At 33.1% G+C, this 25,487-nt stretch overlaps 1 protein-coding gene across 1 annotated transcript; it reads right to left on the bottom strand.

Moving 5' to 3' along the window:
- Window positions 1–1,551: 1,551 nt before the first annotated feature.
- Window positions 1,552–6,602, bottom strand: LOC149543883 (WAT1-related protein At5g07050-like). Its single transcript, XM_089798546.1, has 7 exons — window positions 6,326–6,602; window positions 5,343–5,405; window positions 5,111–5,227; window positions 4,276–4,519; window positions 3,862–4,020; window positions 3,331–3,482; window positions 1,552–2,151 (listed from the first exon to the last, which is right to left on the bottom strand). The coding sequence occupies exons 1-7, from the start codon at window positions 6,517–6,519 to the stop codon at window positions 1,899–1,901; spliced, it is 1,182 nt and encodes a 393-aa protein (XP_089654672.1). The 5' UTR covers window positions 6,520–6,602; the 3' UTR covers window positions 1,552–1,898.
- Window positions 6,603–25,487: the final 18,885 nt, after the last annotated feature.

Consider the following 25,487-nt stretch of genomic DNA (forward strand, 5'->3'; position numbering starts at 1 on the left):
GCTTAAGGGCATTCCCCTAAGTTGCACTTAAGGGGGGGGGTGTTGGTGTAAATAAGTACTTACTGATTACACTTACTTAAGTTTACTTAGGTTAATGCATTATTTAATTATTTTGCATTATTTTATTATTATTTTAGGTGAGACACTTAAGAGTTTGTGTACTCTCATTGAGTTACGCAACTCTAATTATGCACATGGTGTCTACAACATAGGAGTATGCATCATTCACTGAGTTGTCATGTTGACAACATAATTATCCCCACTCCTCATTTAACACATGTTGTCTACACCACTGATTTGCGTGCTACACCGTTGTAGGCTTATCCTCACATCATTGCACTTAATCCTGTACTTAATGGAGGATAACCCATATCTAGTGGACATGTGCCTGGTTGTATGACTTATCATGTTGTTGACTTCTATGCATTCTAGAAGCTCTCTTGAGGCCTTTATATACAGACACTCCTGGTGTACTCTCGAGTTGGCTAAGCTGGCATATTGAATGAATATCATCATTCTGATCATACTCTATGTATTTTGGTCTACTATGTGCTTGTGTTGAATTTTTTAGTTCTTGGATGAATTCTGGCCTAAGCCAAATTCTTACAGTTTTTTAATTTCAATGAAATTTTAAAAATTATATGTTAAAAATTAAAATTGAAATAAATAAATTATTCTTTCAACAAATAAAATTTATTTTAGATTATATTATTATATTTTACTTAACTTCTTATTAGATCATTAAATTAAAGGATCAAATGCATGATTTGAAAGAAAAGGAAATTATGAAATCATTCTAAAAAAGTTTAAAGGGGCAAAGTAGAAGCTATAGTATCATAAAATTGAACATAGCATATACAAATACAAACTAATTTCAATAGAAGCTAGAAGATCTAAATCGTCCTTCCCCATAATATGGACAATATGTCTTGTAGGCCCCTACCCTACAATAATCAATCAATCAATTGATTATTTATTATTGATCCGTAGCCTAGAATTATTGTATAGCATGGATCCAAGGGCATCCTAGTATTATGTTGCAATTCATTTTGATATCTAGGACTTGGAACAATGTATCCTTTAGACCAACTCTGATGGGTAATATGATGATGCCCTTGGAGAAGCGTTCACCATCATCATAAGCCTTTATTGTGATTCTGCGAGAGGGGACAGCAATATACTACTAATATGTGTTTTGCATTTAAGGTTTCTGATATACAAATGATATTCATTAAGGAAAACTGATACTGATATTTGTATCATGCTGATTATTTTTATACTTTTATTTGTCTTACAATCATAATCAATTATGATACAAGGAATCTTCATGAAAATGACTAAAAGTTTATTACAAATAAAAAAATAAATAAAAGATCAAATCCATCCTCCATTTGATACTTACATTAACATTATAAAATCTCAGAATTGATTTGGAGTCCGTTCAATCAATTGAATTTGGTTTATGTGAGTCTAATCAAAATAATTTAACAAGAAATCAGTGAGTAGAATAAAGTGTGACTACTTTATATAAAAAGATTGCAATATACAAAATTTAAACATAAGAAACAAAGATTCTTGCATTGCTCTAAAGTAATACGACAAGCTTTATAACAAAATTTAGGCAGGTGGGCATTAGATAAAGACTTTTTTTTTTTGGAATGTCTTGAAGCAGGCTTTTCCAAAGTATAGTGAAATCCCAACAACTTGAAAAAAGATATTCAGAAACAAACGTACAATAATCTCCTCTTTATTTACGGAGAATATAGAAAAGTGCCCAGACAATCTATTCGATGGACAGATCGAATAATTGAGTGCATGCGGAAGGGATTCTTTTCAATTACCCACTCTGAAGCTGCCCAATTGTCTTCCTCAACTCATCTTCCCTTATTCCACTTCCACTACTTTTCGTCATCAATCACCATTGGGTGTTGGTCATGTTTTTCTTTCCCATTCAAAGCAACAATACCCATATTGCTGTCTGCCATTGCTACACTAGTCTCCATGTTTCCAAACTTGGTCTTGCCATTGTACGAATATGAAGTGGGAAGCATTTCAGCAGGGTTTTCAGTGGAAGTGGTGAGCTTGTTGTCTTTCACTTTGCCCCACAGAACACCATACAGTCCTGTCACAATGATCACTGCTCCAAGAATGCTGCATTTCATTGCATTAACTTCAGTTAGACATTTGTATATTGTGTGCTAAAGTGCGTGTAGGAAGTGTGTTAGGAAATTGCTAATAAACAACATTTTTTTGGGTTGCATGATCTATTATTGGAAAGAAGACTAGCAATTATTGTTAGGAATCTATTTGAAAAGAAATTGTTCTATGTGATTGTGGAATATGGAGTGTGGCTTATTATTAAGATGAAGAACATTCATTTTTGGAGCATGTCTGATAAACAATCTTTTAGATCCTTGTAAATGAGATATAGAGTGTGATCCAGTGTTAGGAAGACAAGAAGCAATTATTGTTAGGCTAATAAACAACATTTTCTTTGGGATTATTGAATATGAAGTGTGATTTATTATTATGAAAACTAGAAGTAATAATTGCTAGAAAGAAACTAATAAACACATTGTTTCTTCATTATAGGATATGGGTTGTGGTCTATTAGTGAAAAATAAAAAACAATCATGAAATATGAAGTGCAATCTATTAGTAAAAAGAAGACATACAATTGTTAGATTTTTATTAATAATAATCAATATTCGTTGCATGATTATGAATTATAGAGTGGTATTTATCACTTAGAATACTCCAGAAATCTTTATTTGAAAAAAATATGGCCGATCTTTTTGGTGATTATAGAACATGGAGTGTGATCTATTTGGGTAGAAGAGACAAATAAACATTAGTAGAAAAAAATGAGTGATAAATAATCTCTTCTCTGTGATTATGGAATATGCAATGTGATCTAATAATGAAAAAGAGGCAAAACAATCAATTTTAAAAAAGAGCTAATTAGTAATTTCTTCTTGATTGTGAATTATAGAGAGTGATCTATTAAAAAAGAGAGGAGAAAATACAATACTCAGATATATGATCAATTATCATTAAAAATATCTGATAAACAACTATTCTTTATAATCCTAAAATAAGAAACGTGATCTTAAAAAGAAGACAAATAATTACTATTAAAAAAAGCTAATACATAATCTTTTCTTTTTATTATTTTACAAAGTATGATCTAATTATAAGACGAACAATAATTAAAGATGGAAAACTGTTTATCATGATGAAACATTAAAAATAAATAAAAAATTATAGCTTAAGTTTATTAGCTGTCTTAAGAGATGGATAATTTAAATGGGAAATGGTTAACAAACCAACCTGCCCACGTATATCCTCTGATGGAGGATAATTGAGTCCATGATTGCTGAGATTATCATGGTTAAAGGACTGAAAGCTGTGGCGAAGACAGGACCCTTCTTTTTCATGCAAATTCCTTGTATAAAATATGCAACTCCCGAGCCCAGAATTCCCTGCATTTATCAATTGCATTAAACTTTTCTCAGTTAGTGCTTTGAATCCAGTGCTTTGAATCCTACAATTTGAATCTTTCCATAGTAATGGGTAAACTTCAAAATATAATGCAACATTATACTTTGGCAGTTGGTACATCAAGAATTTTTATTGATTGGTAAATTTAATATTTAAATGATAAATATGTACCAGTTTGTTAATTAGATAATTGATATATCTATTTAAATAAATGAAAAATTGAAATACTTTGATTAAACTTTGATGGCAAATACTAAACAAAACCATTGAAAGACCCTTCACTTGACCTTACAATTATAATTTAAAATTTGGAAGGTAGCCCATAGTTTATAACAAGATAGACCAATGATCAGCACTTACTGAATAGAAAGCAGTTAGAAGGTTTATGTCCCATCCAATTGCCCAGGTAGACATACGCCTTTCAACAGCCAAAGTGATTACAGTTGACTGTATTGTACCCGCAAAGCATATCAAGGTGGCAAGAGAAAGTTGGGCAGGATACCTCTTAGAAACTGAAGCCTAAATAAGACATGCATTGCAAAAGTTAGAATATGAAAGAATTTTAATAAAAAACAGATATTTTCTTCAACAAGTCAAATTATAATATTACCATTAAAATTCAACTACAAAATTTTCCACTAAAACTCATTGATTTATAAATTAATTAGAATAATACATAATTAAATTAGTAGAAATATCATAATAAAGGAATATATTGAATATATCAAATAATATTGAAAGCTTATTTATTTAAGAAAATAATATATTAATTACCTGAAGAACAAACAAGGATGCCCACGCAACCATAGCAATAAGAGAACAAATGAAACCTTTTATCATGTTACTAGTACTATCATGAGAAGCAGCAGTTGACGAATGGTTTTGTACATGTGAAGACCAAGGCATGGGAACAAGAGCTCCTTTGTAAAATGTCATCAGCATGGCTCCACCAACACATAGTAGCGTTCCAAATATCTTTGCTTGGCTACGTATCTCTCGAATCTTTACTTTTTCCATTCTAAAGAGGAACATAACATAAGTCCAATCATAATCAGTCCCTAATAATAAAAGTTGTCTCTATACATAAAATATTAGGAATTACCTTTATGTTAAGTAATTGTTTAAAAAGTTAAAATATTAATCAGCTAAAAGAGGCAACGAAACTACTTTAAGATATGAGACAGATTGATGGGATTTAGACAAATGACACACAAAACTATATAGACTGTTGGTTCATTAAAAAACTGAGCAGAGCAATTAGTAACATTCCACTGAATCATTGATAGATTATATATCAAACAAATCTCATGATTATCAAACAATATAATATAGAATTTCATTTGCACAAGCTCTTGTATGAAAATACTTTATCATTTGCGACAGATTGATGGAATTTAAACAAGTGACATATAAAGTAATGGATTTTAGACAAGTGACATATAAAATTATATAGAATTTTGCATATTGAAACTCAACAGAACAATTAAGTATCTTCCACTATGATAGATTAGATATGAATCGAATCTAATCACAATGAAGAACACAATATAGAATTTCTGTTTCACAACCTTTAGTAGTACAAAAGCTTTGCACATAAAGCTTTAATTACCTGCAAACAAGAGCAATTACAAAAGTGGTAGCAGGGACCAAGTTGTTCATGGCACCTCCAAAGGTAGGAGAAGTATATTTCAAACCTAGATAATAGAAGTTCTGATCCAGTACAGGTCTGCACAAATTCATAACCAATACAAGCTCTTAATAACAATATACTTCTCATTAAGTTCTTTGCAGATACCAAGCAAGAACGATTGAAAAGAAGATATTGAGAGAATCATACATACCCTAACAAACCCAGAACAAAAATCTCACATACTATGCGGAAATCGATTTTTGTTCTGACCTTCCTGCAAAAACATTGTGACAAAGTTGGTTGATTAAGAAACAATTTATCAGAAGTAGACAAAGATATATACATTCTACTGAAAAATTTATGAATATTTTCAGTTTTATAACATTGATCATATGTCAAGGGTGTTATCTGAACACTCATTAAAAGAAAACAAACTAGAACTCTCAAGAAGCAAAACAAAACTATGAACACATGTAGTTTATATAGAAACTTCTTGAATCTAAGAACCACTAAAAGCTTTTAAGAAGCTAAACAAAACTGCAACATACCCATTTTGTTTCGTAAATTTATGTTCAATTTTTAATACTTTTCAAGACAAAACTCTCTCCATACACAATTTAAAAAATAAATCAAAAGAACTTTAATGCGAAAATCATAAGTACCTTTCAAGAGGTAAAACAAAACTATAATCACACACATTTTTAAAATGAAGAATCTTAAAAACCTTTGACAAACCAACACAAAACTATCATCATACCCATTTTTTTCACTGAATTCAAGAATCTTAAATGCCTTTCACGAGGCAAAACAATTATTACCTTGATTACCAAAGAATCTTAAATTTCTTTCAAGAAGCCAAAAATCATCACCTTATCCTTGGTTCTTAGCAAGATGATCATCTAAACATTAATTGAAAATCTTAAATGCCATTCAAGAAGCAAAACAACTATCACTTTCATTATGGGTTCTTTACAAGATGATCTAAACATCAATTTAAAAGCTAAACATACATTTTTTTTTCTTCATTATAGATTCTTTACAAAATGATCTAAACATCAATTTAAAAGCTAAACATACATTTTTTTCTTCATTATAAATTCTTTACAAGATGATCTAAACATCAATTTAAAAGCTAAACATACATCTTTTTTTCGAAGAAGTCAGTGATTCACCAACTATAAGAACTTTAAATACCTCTCAAGGAAGAAAGCGAAAGGAGCTAGAACTACGGTAGCTACAAGATGCCTATACACAACCAGAACATAGTGACTCATCCCATGATTGAGAGAGATCTTGGTGAGTATGGCCATCCCTGCATACCCAAACTGCAGGGACGTCATTGCAATGTACGGCTTTGATTTCTCATATAACTCCATCTTGGTTCCCATATTTCTACTAAATTGAAATCTCCTCTCTACCTTGGATTTCAACTCGATGCCTAATCTTCTTAATACCACACTTGAAGCACAATATGTAATTGTTAATGAGTGAGGGGATATTTATAGACCAACAAATCCTCTAAGATCCCTACAATCTCTACAATTGAGGTGGACAAAAAACTCAATATGATTTTCAATAGGTGAAAACAAAAGAAAACCAATTGGATTTTCAAACGGTGACATGCACTATTTTAGTTAAATTCAAGCCACATAATTCACGTTATCTAACACTAGGCAAACGTGTTATATGTTGTTGGGTTGGGCAGATATTATTCAAACTCTTGGTCACAATTCCTCCACACGAGATTGAGGGTCACTTTTTATGCCTTTAATTATTAGAAAATGGATAAATTTGTAGTGTAAAGCTAGGGAAAGCAAACCAAATTGAAGATATATGCAATCTGACGTTACTTCTAGTGGAATATGAAAGCTCATTGCTCTCATATATGCAATGAGAGCAATATGAGATAAGAGAGATATGAGTCACTTAGCATTTGTTGTCTGGTGGGGAATTAGAATAGCCCATCTTTTTCAATGAGATGTGACGAGGAAAATGGACAGAGAAATGGGTGGGAGGAGTGTTTATACGAAGGAAGATAGTAATTTACAGACAGAAAATGACAAGACTTGGAGTGCACGAAATGGTAATCTATTAAAGCTTTATCTTTCAACTGTTTAGACTATGATTTTCTTCACTCACTCTACAAATTTTCAATGCATTATCATTTTAATATTCACATAATCAACGACAATATCGTTTCCAAATACTCCACATTTTACACCAGGGATTTCTATCGTATTATATATGGACACTTCTCTTGCTTCTTTCCGCCAACTTTCTTAAAATCCATTATCTATGATCATGGAATTTTTAAGGGCTAGAGAATCAGCTTTAGAGAATCGATTCTTAATAGGCATAAGTTATGTAGATCTTTGTATAATGAAAGTTGTGTTTTCTTTTCTTCTTTAATTCCTTAGAATGTTCTTCATTTCTCCTTTCCAAGTTTCTATACTTCCATGGCCCTACCATGGTGAGATTAAATGTTAGTTTAGAGATATTCTATACGGTTACTTTGATGTCTTTGCTTATCACGAATGTTCTTTCTACTTTCCTCCCCCTTTCCACTCTCCTTCCACAATTTATCACCCCATTTGACATCAATGGAAGATTCTTGGGAGAAGAACTTGAACAAATTAATGGTGGGACTTTTTACACCAAGATGTAAACATTGATATAAGAGAACATCAAACTCAAAGTTATTTGAAAATTATAATTTTAAATTTGACATTTGATGATTCTATTCTAGAGATCTCTTAGAGATTTTTGTGCTGAGAATTAATGGTGGGACTTTTTACATAAAGATCTAAACATTGATATAAGAGATCATCAAACTGAAAGTTATTTGATAATTATTCTTTTAAATTTGACATCTGATGATTCTATTCTAGAGATCTCTTAGAGATTTTTGAGTTGACATTATATGAATAGGTAAGTTGGGGGATTCCGTTGGCATCCACTTCAAAAGATAAAGTACTCAGTATGAGTACTGTAAGAGTATAGCTTAAACAAAACAACTGTGAAAGTTATAAGGAATAGCGAGTATAGAGTATATTATAACAACTTATGTTTAGTTATCAGTAGATAGCTAACACTATCAATGCAGTACAATTCCATACTCACCACTGCTTTACACGAGAAGAAACATAATCTCTTCAGCCAACAACCTTTTCTAGTTGCATTTAGTTGTCTTGCTCCCCATTTCCTCTTGGGATCGTATCATTGTCACATCAAATAATGAGAAGTATATGCTTTGGAAAACCTCCCGGTGCCTTTGCCAAGAATGTATAGAATCTATACAAAACCTAGGAATAGTAAGATCGCTTTGAGACATCAAAGTCGCCTTTTGTATAAGCATTTGGCTCTTTGGGAATTTGCCAAAGTCATGTGGTCGGCCAATGAAAGATGCAATTGTTGGTATCATTAGTTGTAATTGCTCTACATACGCTCATACGCTCCTAACTTCCTCGAATAATTAAATTTAATAAACAATAATGCAACTTGGGTTGATCAAGAAAAAATATTGTCCAAATACTATCCAAAGACATTGCTCGTGTAGTCAACATCACAAATAGAGGCTTCATTATACAATTCCATGCCATGAATATATGTAGCTAGTTGAAGACAACCAAACAAAACCAAGGTTACATGCTAAAAATCAACAAAATGTTACTATAATAATTTTAATAGAGAGAACAATAACATACTAAATGAAAAATAGGCTTAATGTTACATATACAGGATGGTGACACTTAAATATTACACATTAAGGATCAAATTAAGCTTGGAAAATTTTTACTAAAGTTTGATTATTGAACATCTTTAGCTTAGAAATCAATCCTTAGTATGTGATGTGCAAGCCAAATTAGAAAAATAATACATATACATCAATTATCATCATATCTATCTTTCTACCTTTTGGTAAATGGCTCTCGAGCACTCTCTTTGCCTTCCTAGGGTTTCTCCTAATTTTCTTGGGCTTTTGTCTCTACTAATGGTGGTACAGGTTCATTGGTCATAGATTTGCTATCTATTTTGTCTAATCTTGATCTATTGATTCTTTCTCCTACTCTTAGGTTTCCCTCTTCTAGTACATCTTGTAGTACTAGATCTGGGTCACTATGTGATGCTTTTACAAATCATTCTTCTCATATTCTCGAGTTGGCCCTTTGTATCTCTAGGGATTCTCCTTTAGCTGACTCTTCTCTTGTAGTTGGATCTCTAGTTTTAGGAGATGGTTCACTATCTCTATCATTAGTTTCTTGTCTCCTGATCTCTACCCCTCCAATTCCTACTAGGAGTTCTCCATTTATCAAGTTGGAATTTGTGAGTTCTAGTCTTGGTTTTTTTTTAAAATTTCAATCATAGGATATTATGGTTACTTGTAGTTCTTCAATTCTTCAGCCCTATCTTTTTCTTTCATTATTAGAATGTTGCCTAGGGTTTTTTTTTCCAGCAATGGGAAGATTTCCTTTAGTATCACTTTGAATGCTTCAAATTCCTTGAGTGGGACTTTATTTGTCACAAGTCAAATCCTATCTCTAAATCCATATTTGTTACTCTAGATCATGAGACAAGGGACAATATGAACTTCTATGCCTCTATTTTTGCAAAGAAAGCTATAATTTATTGGTGAGTGGGGTTGTAATCACCCAAAAAGAGTCATCTAGATTATGGGCCCCCTTTCTAGCATTTTTTATTAATTCATATATCATTTATTCTTGATCAAATAATCACTTTATTATTTATTCAATTATAACCTATGGTTTGACCATCTTATCCTAAGTCTTTTATTCAATTCAATATTTATTCTCCCTCTTAATTAAATAAAATCCCCCAAGTCCCACTTATCCTAAGTTTAACTAGGTAATACTCTAACTCATCTTGCTTGCTAAATTATGCTTGCATCCCACTTAGAATAGCTTGCATTTAAATTGCACTTCATTAATTTTTGGATATTGGTATTGTTGCCTCTACTCTTTGAATCTTCCATTCTATGGTGTACCTTGGAAGGGTTGCTTTAGCTAGGTTCATTTAAGAGCCACAATCTCATAGCTCTTGTATGTCATAAATAGAAAGCTATAAGACGCTTCTTATGACTCCCTCTTCCATGAGTTTTTTTAAGTGTAATGGTTTATAGAAGTGTAACCTATTTTGGGTATAATTTTTTGGCACCCGCCATGGGCTAGACATCTTGGTTTAGCTCCATTTTGCTGGTCTTTATTGTTTTTTGCACTTGTAGGTTTAGACTGTATTTGTTTTACCATAATTATTGTATGATGCTTGGGTAAAAGTATAAAGTTGAGTCACCTTTCAGACTGACTTATTAGAATGATTGAATTTGAGTATTTCTATCTAAAATTTAGTTTTGTTCAAACATATGATCTAGATAAATTCATTCTAGCTAAGTTATATATGGTCATACACTTTTTCAAATGGAAATATTTATTAAATACATGTTTTATACTAGTTTGTATCCAGTTACTAAAGAAATAAAATTATTTCAAGAAAAAGGTGTTTCAATAACTCTTACTATATTTTATGATTTTTTTAATAACATATAAACACAAGTTTATAGAGCTCAGAGTCAAGACTATTCTCATATAGAGTTTATAGTGTTTTTATTAGTTATAGTATATTATAATTAAAAACTTCTATAACCACATATTTTAACACTCGAAAAAATGTCCATTTTGAGAATGAAAAAATATTAAATCATATAAACAAATTAAAAATTATATAATGTTCTAGAGGAGAGTCCTCTTCTAGAATGTATATTTTTTCTCTTGGTTAGAATTGATTAGTTTTAAAAAATGTGGTGGGAGATGGAAACTATCAATTTCAAGTGAGTTGAAATTTGAATCATTATAAAAGATAAAATATAGGTCGAAAGCCAATTTTTACTTTTGATTGTTCTAGCTATAAATGTTATCTATAACATAGTCTAAGATCAAAGGGAAATAAGTTTATTTCCATATAGTTTTGTGGTGGGAGCTGGACCCCTAATTTTTAGCATTTTTCAGAAGCTAAAAAATTATCTATAAAAATTAGGAAAATATATCAATTTTTATTCCAAAAAATAATTAAAAATTATAATATTAAAATTCATCCATTTATACACATTTCATTAGTTTAATTCATTTTAAAATTAAAAATAATAATTTCAATTTTATGTCATTGAATGTGAACAGTTATACTTTTGTTAGCCTTTTCCTTTACAAAAGGGTGACATAGGGGTGAAGCACTAGGCCTTCCCCTATGAGCAGCACCTAGATCCAATGAGTGCTAAGTTTTCCATTTATTCTCATGAGAGATGGATTCATGTTGAATCACTACTCATGAAACATGGGTCAATGAGTTTGACTCAAAAATCACATAGTTAAGTCCTAATAGCAATATCACAATTTGACTTGCCATGGAAATTATATCCTACTTATCAATTGATGAGCTTAAGGGGCTTTCTAATGAATGTTTTATAAGTCATAAAACTTGGTGAAGATTTTGAAAATGGGGTTGCAATATTTGGGTTTAACCATGGAGGAAACTTCGTAGTTAAGCATGCTCAGACTGGAGTAGTACTAGGATGGGTGACCTCCTAGGAAGTCTTAGTGCTTCACCCCTATGAGAATAACCTAGATCCAATTAGTGTTAAGTGTTCCATTTATTCTCATGAGAGATGGATTCATGTTGAATCACTACTCATGAAACATGGGTCAATGAGTTTGACTCAAAAATCACATAGTTAAATCCCAATAGCAATATCACAATTTAACTTGCTGTGGAAATTATCTCCTACTTATCAATTGATGAACTTATGGGGATTTCTATTGAATGGTTCATAAGGCACAATACTTGGTGGAGGTTTTTAAAATAGGGTTGCAAGCTTTGGGTTTAACCATGGAGGAAATTTCATAGTGAAGTGCGCTTAGGCTGGAGTAGTACTGGGATGGGTGACCTTCTAGGAAGTCTTGGTGCTTCACCCTTGTGAGCATCACCTAGATCCAATGAGTGCTATGTGGTCCATTTATTCTCATCAGATATGGATTCATGTTGAATCACTACTCATGAAACATGGGTCAATGAGTATGACTAAAAAATGACATAGTTAAATCATGACAACAATATCACGAAGCATGCCTTGTTTTCATTCCCCCTACTATTTTTACTTTGGTAAAACTATTTTATCTCATCTAGTGTATGTAGTGATACCTTAAGTATTTGTTTTTCAACCTGCATGCACCCAGCTTGGTGAGTCTCTAAACTTTAATTTTGCAAGTGTCTTTTCCTTCTACATTTCTTGAGAAGTTGTGCATTCTTTTATGTCATTTTTCTCTAGTTTTATTTCTGTCATGGTCACTCCCTTCTACCCGAAACTACTTGACAAGATTAGAAAGTTGGTTATTAATAGTATCCTTCTTAATGTGGAAGACACTTTCCTTGCCAAGGAACATATGGGCAAGTTATTGGCTAGGTTTAAAAACCCAAAACCTAGTTCCATCTCATAGAAGGTCGCAGATAGTTGTTTATTGCAAGCGTCTACTTTCCCATAAGATTTCCCCTATCTTGAGTTGGTTTTAGCATGCAGGGATAGATATAATGGTATTGAAAAATGCAATCATGCCATTAACAATGATGTTTTGGTATATGTGAGCCAAGTAGCTATTATGGGTGCTCTAAGAATCCCTCCATGCAAAGTATATGAAGATTGGACCATCAATTCCTCCTATGAACAATTCTCGACAAGTGTCACAAAGTTTAACAACAACATTGCTAAAACATGGCTTTTCAAGTCTGAAATAGGGGCTTCCTATCTTGCAAGACCATTGACTAAAGAGCATATGATCCCTAAAATCAAGGACATCATCACATTGCTTAATAGGGTAAAGGGAAATCCACATGGATTTCACTGGGAAATTTGGATGTATTTCTTCATTGAAACTATTTTAGGGGAAGATGAATACATTGATTGGGCTGATATAATAGTGACTAGGTTGCAAGAAGAACTATCCCATGCTTTTGGAACCTCTAGCTTTTACAAGATCTCCTACTTTTTCTACGACCTAGCTTGTGGTAAAGAATGGAAAGGTCTACCACACTCAGATTGGAATCTGAGTATGCCCATTTGTGAATATTACCATCTCTTGTAGAAGAACAAAAACCTAAATGGATTCAAAATAGTTCAAGACACATTTTTAGCCAAATTGGTGTTTGAATTGCAAGGAAAGGAAAAGATGAGGTTGATGAAAGAAGCCACACAATTGATTGATATCTATGGCAGTTACTTCACCCAATTTCCCCGATTCACCTATCTTAGGATTGGAGGCTATGAAGGGAAACCATTGAGGCTTCTTTGACATTTTCTAGATTGTTTTGTATTAATTAAAGTATGTAGACAATTGGCAGAAGTGGAAAAACATTTTAAGGTGAGGAAAGGTTTAGGATACACATTTCCTATTGAGCTTGGACATTATAAATGCAAAACTATTCAAGGTGCCCTTAGACTCAAAGCTAAGATCACATCCCTAAGCTTATTGAGTTACCTCACTAGACTCAATTTTGATAGTTAGGAATTTACTATGAAGTACTCTAAAGAAACTTCTATTCCACACATTACCCACTTAAAGGAGTTTTGGTCAAATTTTCAAGATCACTTTGAAGTTAGAAAGAAGATTTGGTCTAGGCTAACTCTAGCACAGATTGAAGATTTCAATCTCCCTTTAGATGTCTGAGGGGTGACTGAAGAGAATGATGAAGAGATTGTTAACACTACCTACATTGAGAAGATAAAAGCTTATCCATTACCAAAGATTGACTGAAGTAAGCCAGAGAAAGATGACTTGAAAACAAGAATCCAACCCATCCTAGCTAGAATAGAGAAATGGTTCATGTGCAAGAGGCATTCAAGATCAATGGCTTGTAGTGTTCAAAGGATTCATGATAGTTTGAGTTTACCCTTGGTTATTATTAGTTCTAATAAGGTTTTTGATTCCCCTGATGTAGGAAAGAGAAAGTCAACTAAACTTGAACCTCATGTTCAAGGTTCAGTTCATCTCCCTACTTCTATGAAGTTGACCAGATCTCGTAGCAAGAGGAAGCAAGAACAAGCGTAGAATGTGAGCGAGCCTCAAGACAAGTCTACGACAATAGAACTCAACATAGTAGAAGGGTAAGAAGAAACAAAGGAATCCCTCATTAACAAGATGGAATAGGGGTGTCAACAAACTATGGAAGGTGCCACTACTTTGAGTGCGACTATACTCAATTCATCACTTGTATTACAGACACCTCCTTCCAAGGACAACCATATGGTACCTAACTAGTTTGATCTATTAATGAGAAATAAGAGAAGCCCAATACTAGTGACTTTCCCAGTGGGAGACATGGTGAGTAAGTGCCTTAGGAAGAGCCCTAAGACCAAAAGGCCAAAGATTGAGATGATGATGAAACAGGTTAGTGGGTTGTAGAGATTATGAAGCCAGCAACCAAGAAAATCATAGAGGAAATAAAATAGCCAATAAAATTAAAATTTTTCCTATTTTGAAAAAAAAAATTCCAATTCAAATTAATTTTTTCCCTCTAAAATAATGCTGGATTCACCATATATTTATATATTTTTCCAAAGGGGGGTTTCTTAAAGTTATCATTGTTCAGATGTTCCAACCACATACACTCAAATTTGAAAGTTGAGTTTCTTTTAATTGCAAAATGATTAGCAACAAAAGAGATAGTAATTTTTTTAGAAGAAAGTTTATTATAGAGGCTAGGGAACACTAGAAATGATTTAAATATTCATAGGAAATCAATTCTCTATCAAGTCTAACTTGAATAGGATCCTAGCTAGCCCTAAGATTTGATTAGGTAAAATTAGCCTCGTGAAACTCTACATCCACTAAAGAATTTTGATTGAAAAATGCATAAGGTCTAAATTACCACCTAGGCAAGATTGAGAGTCAACCCCATTAGAGTTATCATTATCCTTCAAAGAGGAGTTAAATTCTCCCATATTTAGCTAGGACTTATTCAAGAAAGAACACCTATAGGGGCTTAGATGGTTCTAGAAGTTGAATCTTCCCATCTTTGAATTAGGAGCTCAAATATTTGTAAGCACCCAGGAAAAATTGTCATTATAATGTTTTAGCCTTAGAAAAATAATATTTCTTTCATAGGTCAGAATCTCACCTTGGATAAGATGTTGTTTCTAGAAGGCAACCACACCTCTAGAATCCCCTTCACAAATACAACTACTTATTATTTCTAAAGAAAAAAATTCTTTGACCTTTATTTTTTCATCTTTGTTTCTTGAATCAAAATAACATTCAGTTAATGATCCCAAATAATTTTTAAAAAAGAAATCCTACTTTTTGGGGTGTTTAAACCCCTGATATTCTAAGATACAATTGTTATTTTTTAGTTGGTCAGAAATCCTCTTAGATGGTAAGTTTTTTTTCATGCATAATATCTTCTTTACAAGAAATCTCTTAGACATCCTTCTTGGACTTTCTACCCAGACCATATTTTTTCCCTCTAACATCAATATTCAAGTATCTATGAAGAACAAGGTTTTAAAAAGTTAGAAGCGGGAAATCATTCTTCCTTCTCCTAGTCACCGCCCACTCAAGTCATCCTAGTTTGAAAGAAACCTTCTAACCACTTATTACTCTCATGCCCATACAAAGAACCAAAGAAATATATTTCCCAAATAGAAGAAATTTTATTACTTCTAAATTCATGAGAAGGAGAAGGTAGACTAAAGGAGTCATTCAAAATATTAGTATGTTACGACACTTCCATTGACTCTCCTCAATTAAGACCTAGCAACAAGACAAAAATAGATCTCCCAAAATCCTAATCATAAAATACAACATGCATGTCCCAAGAACCAAAAATATCATGCTTGACTTTAAATTTATTAATACTTCATCCCCATGCTTACCAGAAGTATCAAAGTTTCCTTCCTCCAAGTTTTGCATAAGCAAACAAGGCTTGACAACACCATTCTTTCCCTCTTGAGGAACGTCTTTAACATTGGTTCTGGAACCCAATGATTCTACCACAACCTTGACCGAGCCTCCCTTTTGGGTTGCCTCATCAAAATTTCCTTAATTGCCTGCAATATTTTTTCAAAAAACTCTTGAGAGATCCCTTTAAAATTGACAACGCCACCCTATTATCTTTTAGAATAAACCCTTTCCTTGGCTATCTTTAAACTCCCTATTATGATCCTCAAATTTTTTGATGGAATTAGGCTCCACCAACATCTATCCTTTCTTAAGATCCTTCTTTTTGAGCCAAGATTACTTCTTGGAAGAGTCATCAACAATAAATGTGTCCTTTTGCCCACCATTCCTACATTTCTTGGGTAATTATTTTTCCATTGACCCATCTTATTACAAATAAAACAAGAAAACTTGAGAGGTTGAAACTTGGTCTCCTACGACCAATTCCCCAGATGACAAGAGATTATTATATCTTCATATTAATGAAAAATCTTGGCAAAGACAAGTGTAGTCCTCACAATTTTCATGGGGTCAATAGAGAGTATATCCCCAAAGGAGGATGCCACACCCTCAAATAATTTTTCATATTAAAACTCTAGAAGAAGGCATAGAAAGAAACCCAAATCAAGAGTCAAAACACATAAATTATCATTAAAATCCCGTTTTGGTCATCATTTTTTTGAAAGAAAAAACCATTTTACCAAAAACCCATGGGCTTCCATATAGAAAAATTTCACAATCCTCCTTGTTGGAGAAAATAAAAGAGAGAAAATCCATATAAAGGACTGCAATCTCAATATCATATTTCAAATGATAAATTTTTTTCTCACAAAGGACATAATAACTTCAAAATTATACCTTTCTCCAATGAATTTATCAATAAGAATAATTCTGTATGTTCAGTGAGGGGTTCAGGAACAAAACTAGGAAACTCATTATTTTCTCATCCAGATTTGACAATGGCCTTGAGACAAGGAAATTTACCATAGAGTTTAACCCCAAAAAATGTAGACCATTTTCTTGAATCCTCCCAACATCTCTGAGATTGAACTTTTCATAAGGGTCCTAGGGTGAGGGATCCCACAACAAGAGCCATCATAACCAAGACCCATTTCTAGCATCTTCCTCATGCATACTTTCCAAACACTCACTTGACTCCTCCTTTTGCCCCTATCAGGAGTACCCATCATTTCTACCATTACCGATCCATTTATTTCATTATTGATATTTTTTCCCAAATTTGTAGTTTGAATTCCTTCCACCATTCTTGGTGACTATTACTTGATTCAATTTTTACTTTACTTTTGTAATGCTATTAATGCTTGTAGACATATATGTTGACTAAAACAATACATAGACCATTAAAATTTTACTATTGTAATGTATCAAATACACTTATTTTGGATTAAACTATGTGAGCATTCTCTGTTCAACATTTCAAATCATTCACAATAATCTAGATAACTAGAATGAATTATAGTTTCTATAATTCCATTAATGATTTAAGATATGAGTTAAATTAGCACTTGCATCTTTGAAGGGTGCAAGGATTACACCAATAGTTTTATATATATTAAAAGATGTCATTCTATTTCTTCTATCATGATTCCTTCATTGTTTCTTTATTTCATGCTTTTTTCTTCACCAATAGCTCTGCCTCCCTCCCTCCTTATTTATCTTCCTACATATCCTTATCTTCCCCCATGCTCTATTTATCTACATAATTCTCACTCTCTCAAAACATATTTATTTGTCTATATCTTTTTATCTCACCTCTCTTTTTTCCCTTTATGTAATAATAGAGTGGTAAAAATCAAGTGTAGTGAGGGGAGGGAGGTAAGAGGCATAGAGAAGAGTGAAAAATATTTATGATAAGATAGGAATGGAGGTAGTGAGAGACTTAAAGAGGGTATATATACATAGATGTGAGTGAGAAGAGAGAAAGGTTACTTAAGATATTATTCTCTATTAGATGTTCGAAATAGCACTCAATGCAACATCTATCTTGGAAAAGAAATTGTTCCTCTCTCAATAGTGAAACATATGTTAATGAAAATGAAAATGAATAATTGAAGGTGAAGATGGAAAATCCACATAATGAAAGAACTGACTCCAAGTGATGGAAATGCTTCAAGTTACGAAGAGATGGGGTGTTGTTAATAAATACATGATAATTCTTCTAGTTGTACTGATTGTGGGGGGCATAATAATTATTGAAGTCTAGGAGTGTGTGTTGTGTGGGAGGTGATGAGCCACATTGTTTCAATATTTCCAATACCAAAAACATCATTATCAATGCCCCTTTGAAGTCTATTGATGATGTTAAAGTCTACAATTGTATAGAGTGTGGGAAAATAAGACTATATGAATTAAGTCTTCTTGTATTCTATTATCTTTAGTAATTATTCCATGTTGAGCTTCTTGCTATAGGACTAGAAAATAGGCTAATATCTAACATACTATGAGAAAATCAAAAACTCAATAAATATACATTGACATCCTCTAGTCTACCATGAAAGCCAAATAAACAAAAAAGAAGCAACACAAAGTTAGAAACCTGCTCTTTCATTTGTAGCTCCCATGTCCTTCTTCTCCATTTGATGTAGCTCTAAATTTCCTATAATGCACAAAATAAGGAAGAAAAAGCTTAAGATAGTGAGAATGTGATGAGAATACTACAAGATGTGATTTTGGTGAGAGAGAGAGAGAGAGAGAGAGAGAGAGAGAGAGAGAGAGAGAGAGAGAGAGAGAGAGAGAGAGAGAGAGAGACTAGGGACCCAAGGACTTAAGAATTTAGGGACCAAAAATGAGAGGAAGAATTCTCATTTTATAGTCAATTCACAAAAACAGAGCATTGGAATTTTCACCTTGGATATGCGACCTGGCAAGAGATTCCTTTGAGAATCCAGTACACATATGACACGAGATGCCAAATGTAGGATTGTATGATTCTTTGGAATTCAAATGTGGCTAAAAATGGAAGAGGATCTATGACACATCATATGACACCTCAAACCCACTTAAAGCCACGTTTGACTTCCAAAGAATCATACAATCCTACATTTGGCATCTTGTGTCATATGTGTCATGGATTCTTAAAGCAATCTCTTGCCAAGTCGCATATCCAAGGTGACAATTCCAATGCCCTCATCTTGTGAATTTATTATAAAATGAGCATTCTTCCTCTTATTTTGAGTCCCTAAATTCTTAAGTCCTTGGGTCCCTAGTTTCTTAGTCTTTGCTCTCTCTCTCTCTCTCTCTCTCTCACACACACACACACACACACACACACACACACACACACACACACACACACACACACCAAAATCACATCTTCTAGTATTCTCATATAATTCTCACTATCTTAGGCTTTTCCTTCCTATTTGTGTGCATTATAGGCAATTTAGCTACATTATATGGAGAAGAAAGAAGGACATGGGAGCTACAAATGAAAGAGAGGGTGTCTAACTTTGTGTTGCTTCCTTTTCATTTATTTGGCTTTCATGGTAGACTAGAGGGTGTCAATGTATATTTATTGAGTTTTTGATTTTCTCATAGTACATTAGACATTATCCTATTTTATAGTACTACAATTGGTGAACCCAACGTGGACATGCTTAACTGACTTGAGTTTCTTGTGTTTGTGCTTGTAGGTGCAAGGAAGGAGATCACTTGGAGGGGTACAATGCTTATTCTCTCTCCTTTATCAGACCTATTATAATTAAGGGACCCTATAATATGATTTTATGCTCTCATTTAGGCATTCTATTAGCTTTCTATCCTAGGGTGCACTTTACTCTGTTAGGGTGGAGTTGGGACCCTAAGGAGGTAGTTTTAGGAGCTTAGGAGCCACCATAACCCCCATTTGCTATTTATAGCTTACCAAATGTGCTTAGAAACCACCAACTACACCCTTCTAGGCCCCAACTACATCATGGGTGCAATTTGCACTTTTTGAGTGAACTTGGGAGGGTAGATTTTAGAATTTCACTTTCTAGGTATTGTTAAGGGCCCATTTCTGAACACTTTGCAATTGGTCTCCCAAATGCACCCTTAAACTACCAATTGCATCATTCTGGGTCCCAAGTGCACCATGGGCATAGTTAGCACTATCTAAACACACTTGGGGGCATCCTGACTGATTCTGGCCTTTTGGGGCATAGTCTGCTCTATTAGAGCACACTTTGTTCACAGAAAGCACACACATAACTCAAAATCTACATCTAAGGTTTCCATTTCTTTCTAGGGCCTAGAGTAGATGTTTTTGTGTTACTAATGTTCTATATGCAGCATGTGGTGATCATTGGATGAATACTAATAATTAAAAAACTACTAATGCTCATTTGTAGGACACTATCAAAGACCCTATGTGTTTGTCAAATCCATGTGTGTGGATTTCCTAGATTAAGTAACACTTTGTTTGGTGCATAAAATAAAATTTTTCTTTTCTGCTTGGCATGTCTACAATGTTTAAAACCCTAGGGGTTACATGGACATATCCTCTCCCCTTGCCATTCATGGATCTTGGGTGTAAGAGAAATCTATGTGACTTCTATAGGAAGCCTACCTTGGACCAAGATATTTGATATTGGGTATGCTAGGGGATGAATTTATAGTAGTAACAAGCCAAAAGCTAGGTCAAAATCCCAACTACTATATAAAACTCGATTATAGTGAAAAATGTGTTGGTGGTATTGTTGCATGGTAACTCTCCTCCAATAACCTTGTGGTGCATCAAACCCCAATTCTCGGGGCTAGGAGACCTTCTAAGGAAGTTTATTATTCACTTTTCAAATGGAATTACCTTACTAAAAACCTTTTTTTTAGTGGCCAAAATCCTTTCTATCCACTAGCTCAAGGGGTCACCCATGCTCATGAAGACATCCTACATTCTCACGGTCCTTAGTAGAGACAACAATCCCTTGGGAAGTCATGCCCCTTGGGAAGCAGATCTTGGTAGCCCTAAGAAGTGAGTGCGCTATAAGGGGGAGCCTGTGGTGCCAAGATTCTAAGCTTCCACACTAGATAAGCATAGCTAAAATTTAATTCAATTAGGAATTTAGTGGATACAATTCTAAAGCCTAGGTTGTGGTGTGTTTGTTCACTTGAGCAACGACTATTCTTGTCTTATTGTGTCTTGCATGTGTGTTAAAAATTAATCAAGATAAAATACAAATTGCAAATTTACACATTTCATATCATTACACATTCTCAAAACCTTACAACCTTTGTCAAAACTTTGCAAAATTTGGTCCAATACATTCAAGACTTGGAAAACATGGCAACTTGTGATCTTAAACATGCTTGGCATAACATAGATTTCATCCTTGCATAGAGCCCACTTGCATTCACCCTAGTTTGAGCCTCATACTTACATCATATAGGCTTAATCTTGCATCTTTTAGTCCTTAGTTAATATGCCTCATCTTTCATATTGTATTCATTAGGGTTTAGAGTGCATCCCTTAGTTTTTTCATTTCAACCTCAAAATATGCACTTTGTATCTTCCATCTTGCATCTTTGCATACCCAACCTTCATCTTGCACACTTTAACCATCATTCTAAGTGTCTTAAAATTCATTCTACACCTTTATCCTAGCCTTAATACTATCCTTTGCATTTAGCTCACTATGATATCAATCTAGAAACCCTAGCACTTAAAATTGCCTTGGTTTCAGCCCAGTTTACCAACTGTGCCTTAAAACTACCAACTATGCCCAAACTAGCCCCAACTACACCATAGGAATATTTGGTACTATCTAAGTGTACTTGGTGGTTTGAGGACCCAATTTGGGCTTCCAAACAACATTCACAGACTTTAGAGGTGTCCTTAGGTACTTGGATAGGTCGCCCTATATTAGCATGCCCTAATTTGAATTATGCACCTCCTAACCTTAATTGTCTTCACTTAGGACATCATTCCTTAGGTCATAAAATTCATTTTGAATCTCCTATCCCATCATAACATCAACCCCATCATCATCACTCTTTTGTAGAACAACTTGGCAATCACCCAACTTAGAATTAACAACCATTCAACCCAGCCTCCCAACTGCATCCAAATTGGCCCCAATTGCACCATAGGTGCAATTGGTATTGTTGGAGCACACTTGGTGCTGTCAAAGTGTAGTTGGGCACCTCTATGACCATTTTGGGCCTCCAAATTGCATTTTGGGACCATTAAACTACATTAAAAAGCCTCTGAAGGTCCTCATTTTGCATATGACCCAAAACAACACCTTTCACCCAAAATCTCATTTTGCTTCTTAGGAAATTTTCATATTGCATATCTACTCAGCATCACCATCATTTTGAGCACCATAAATGTCATTTTGAACTCAAAACCTTTGAATTTAGTCAAAAATCTAAACAAAATATGAGTCCTAGAGTATCTCCTAGTGTTGATGGATGATGGATCATGACTAGTCATTTCTCTTTTTTATTATTTTTCTTTGGTCAAACTCTATCTATTTCTTGATGGATTTGACCTTTTCATCTTTATCGATTTGATCTTTTTTGTCTTTGATCACTTTTTGGTCAAGATCCAAAGTCCATCTTTATGAGGTTAAACTCCTAGACAAAATACTTTCCAAAGATTTCAAGGTAAAAGCACAAACCCATGCCACCCTTTTGTGAAGGAAAAGGCTAGCAAAAGTATAAATGTTCACCTTCAATGACATAAAATTGTTATTATTACTTTGAATTTCAAAATAAGTAAACTAATGAAATGCATAGAAATAGATGAAGTTTAGGATTATTATTTTTAATAATTATTTGGAATAAGAATTGATATATTTTCCTAATATTTATAGACAATTAGTTAGCTAATAAAAAATGCTAAAAATTAGGAGTCTAGTTCCCACCACAAAACTATATGGAAATAAACTTATTTCCCTTTGATCTCAAACTATGTTATAGATAACATATATAGCTAGAACAATCAAAAATAAAAATCAATTTCAGACCTATATTTTTTCTTTTGTAATGATTCAAATTTCAACTCAACTGAAATTGATATTTTTCATCTCCCACCAAATTCTTAAAAACAAATCTATTCTAACCAAGAGAAAAATTATGCATTCTACAAGAGGACTCTCGCCTCTAGAACATCATATAATTTATATATATTTTTGATATGATTTAATATTTTTTCTTTCTCAAATCTGACATCTTTTCAAGTGTTAAAATATATGCTTGTAGAATTTTTTAATTACAATATACTATATCTAATTAAAATACTATAAACTATATATGATAATATTCTTGACTTTGAGCTCTATAAAATGGTGTTTATATGTTATTAAAAAAATATCATAAAGTATAGTAAGAGTTATTGAAATGCCACTTTTCTGAAATAATTTTATTTCTTTAGTAATTGGATACAAACTAGTATAAAACATGCATTTAATATATATTTTCAATTGGAAAAGTGTGAGACTATATATAACTTAATTAGAATGAATTAATCTAGATCATATCTTTGAACAAAATTTATTTTTAGATAGAAATATGAAAATTCAGTCATTTTGATAAGTTAGCCTAAAAGGTGACATAGCTTTGTACTTTTACCCTTCACCTAAGTTCAAAACCTTGCATATACCCTTATCATTAGCATCATCATATTCCTAGTATCCCTAAATGTCATTTTGACTTACCCTAGTGATATATCCCCTTCATATGGCATTGTTCAAAGTCTTAGCATCATTATCACTATCAAACCCTATCAGATTAGCTATCAACCATCTTGTCTCCTTGATCACATATCCTCACTTTGCATAATCCAAACATAATTATCAACCCTAGCACACCATCCCTTGCTTAGTCCACCTTGCATACATCAAACTCTAGCATCATTACCAAGTCCAAAGTCTAATCCTAATCCTCATTTTGCATACCATAGCTTCATCACTACCATAGGCTTTTGCTTCCTAATTGTGTGCATTATAGGCAATTTGGAGCAACATCATATGGAGAAGAAAGAAGGACATGGGAGCTACAAATGAAAGAGGGGGTTTTAAACCTTATGTTTCTTCCTTTTTGTTTATTTTGCTTTCATGGTAGACTAGAGGGTGTTGATGTATGTTTATTGATGATAATGTTATGAGAATACTAGAAGATGTGATTTTATCATATGAGAGAGAGAGAGAGAGAGAGAGAGAGAGAGAGAGAGAGAGAGAGAGAGAGAGAGAGAGAGAGAGAGAGAGAGAGAGAGAGAGAGAGAGAGCTAAGGACTCAAGGACTTAAGCTTTTAGGAAGAATGTTCATTTTATAATCAATTTGCAAGATGAGAGCATTGGAATTGTTACCTTGGATATGTGACTTGGCAAGAGATTCCTTTGAGAATCCATGATGCATATGACACAAGATGCCAAATTTATGATTGTATAATGCTTTGGAAGTCAAACATAGATAAAAATGGAAGAGGATCTATGATGCATCATATGACACCTCAAACCCACTTAAAGCCAAGAATCTATGACAATGGAAGCCAAATATAGATGTGCATAAGGAATAAGAATATATGGATTATAACATATATTAGCAAAGTATAAATGGGGAGTCCACAATGTGTCACGCTCATGTATCACAGTGATGTCAATATCATGTGGAATATTTAAATTAAAAATCCATTATTCCATACAAATGGAAATTAGTAAAAATAGAATTAATGGAGGACAATATGACTTAGGAAATTGAGAATTTCCATGGTTTGTGAATAAGGAATCAATTAATTAATAAAATTAATTAATTAATAAGGTTAGTTAAGAAGAATAATTTGTGAAATGATATAGGATTAAATTATGGATTATTTAATCTGATAGAGAAAATTAGTAGATGATTGGCCACTTTGGTTAAATAAGTGCAATAGTATCCTTTGATGAAGTGTGAAGATAATGCAGATTGACTGGAATGATGATGGGTAGACCAAATCCATGGTAAAATTGATTGATTGATTGAAATTGATAACATGCCAAGGATACATGACATGAATTAAAGATACATAACATTTAACTAACATTGTAAAATGCTACAAGATCAAGATTGGTTGATAGGGTTGATCATAATAACATTGATGAACACTATCAATGTTATTAAATGATTGATAATTCTATGATCCAACACTAAGAGACTCAATGATGTCAAAGATTAGATGATGTGAATGATATTTTAACCTAGCATTGAGACCCATGATAATGCTGAGGTCAAATTGATAAGATTTGATAGATTGATATGTTTCTAAGGCACTAAAAGCCACAAAAATGCCTAGGATTGGACAAAAAATGACAGATTTGGGACCATTCTAGGTTGATTAAGACTGATTTTGGGTGATTCTAGGTTGATTTGGGGTGATTCTGAGTTGA

This window comes from Cupressus sempervirens, chromosome 8 (assembly GCF_028749045.1).
Source record: "Cupressus sempervirens isolate cs-2001-9-10 chromosome 8, ASM2874904v1, whole genome shotgun sequence".
NCBI classification, from domain to species: Eukaryota; Viridiplantae; Streptophyta; class Pinopsida; order Cupressales; family Cupressaceae; genus Cupressus; species Cupressus sempervirens.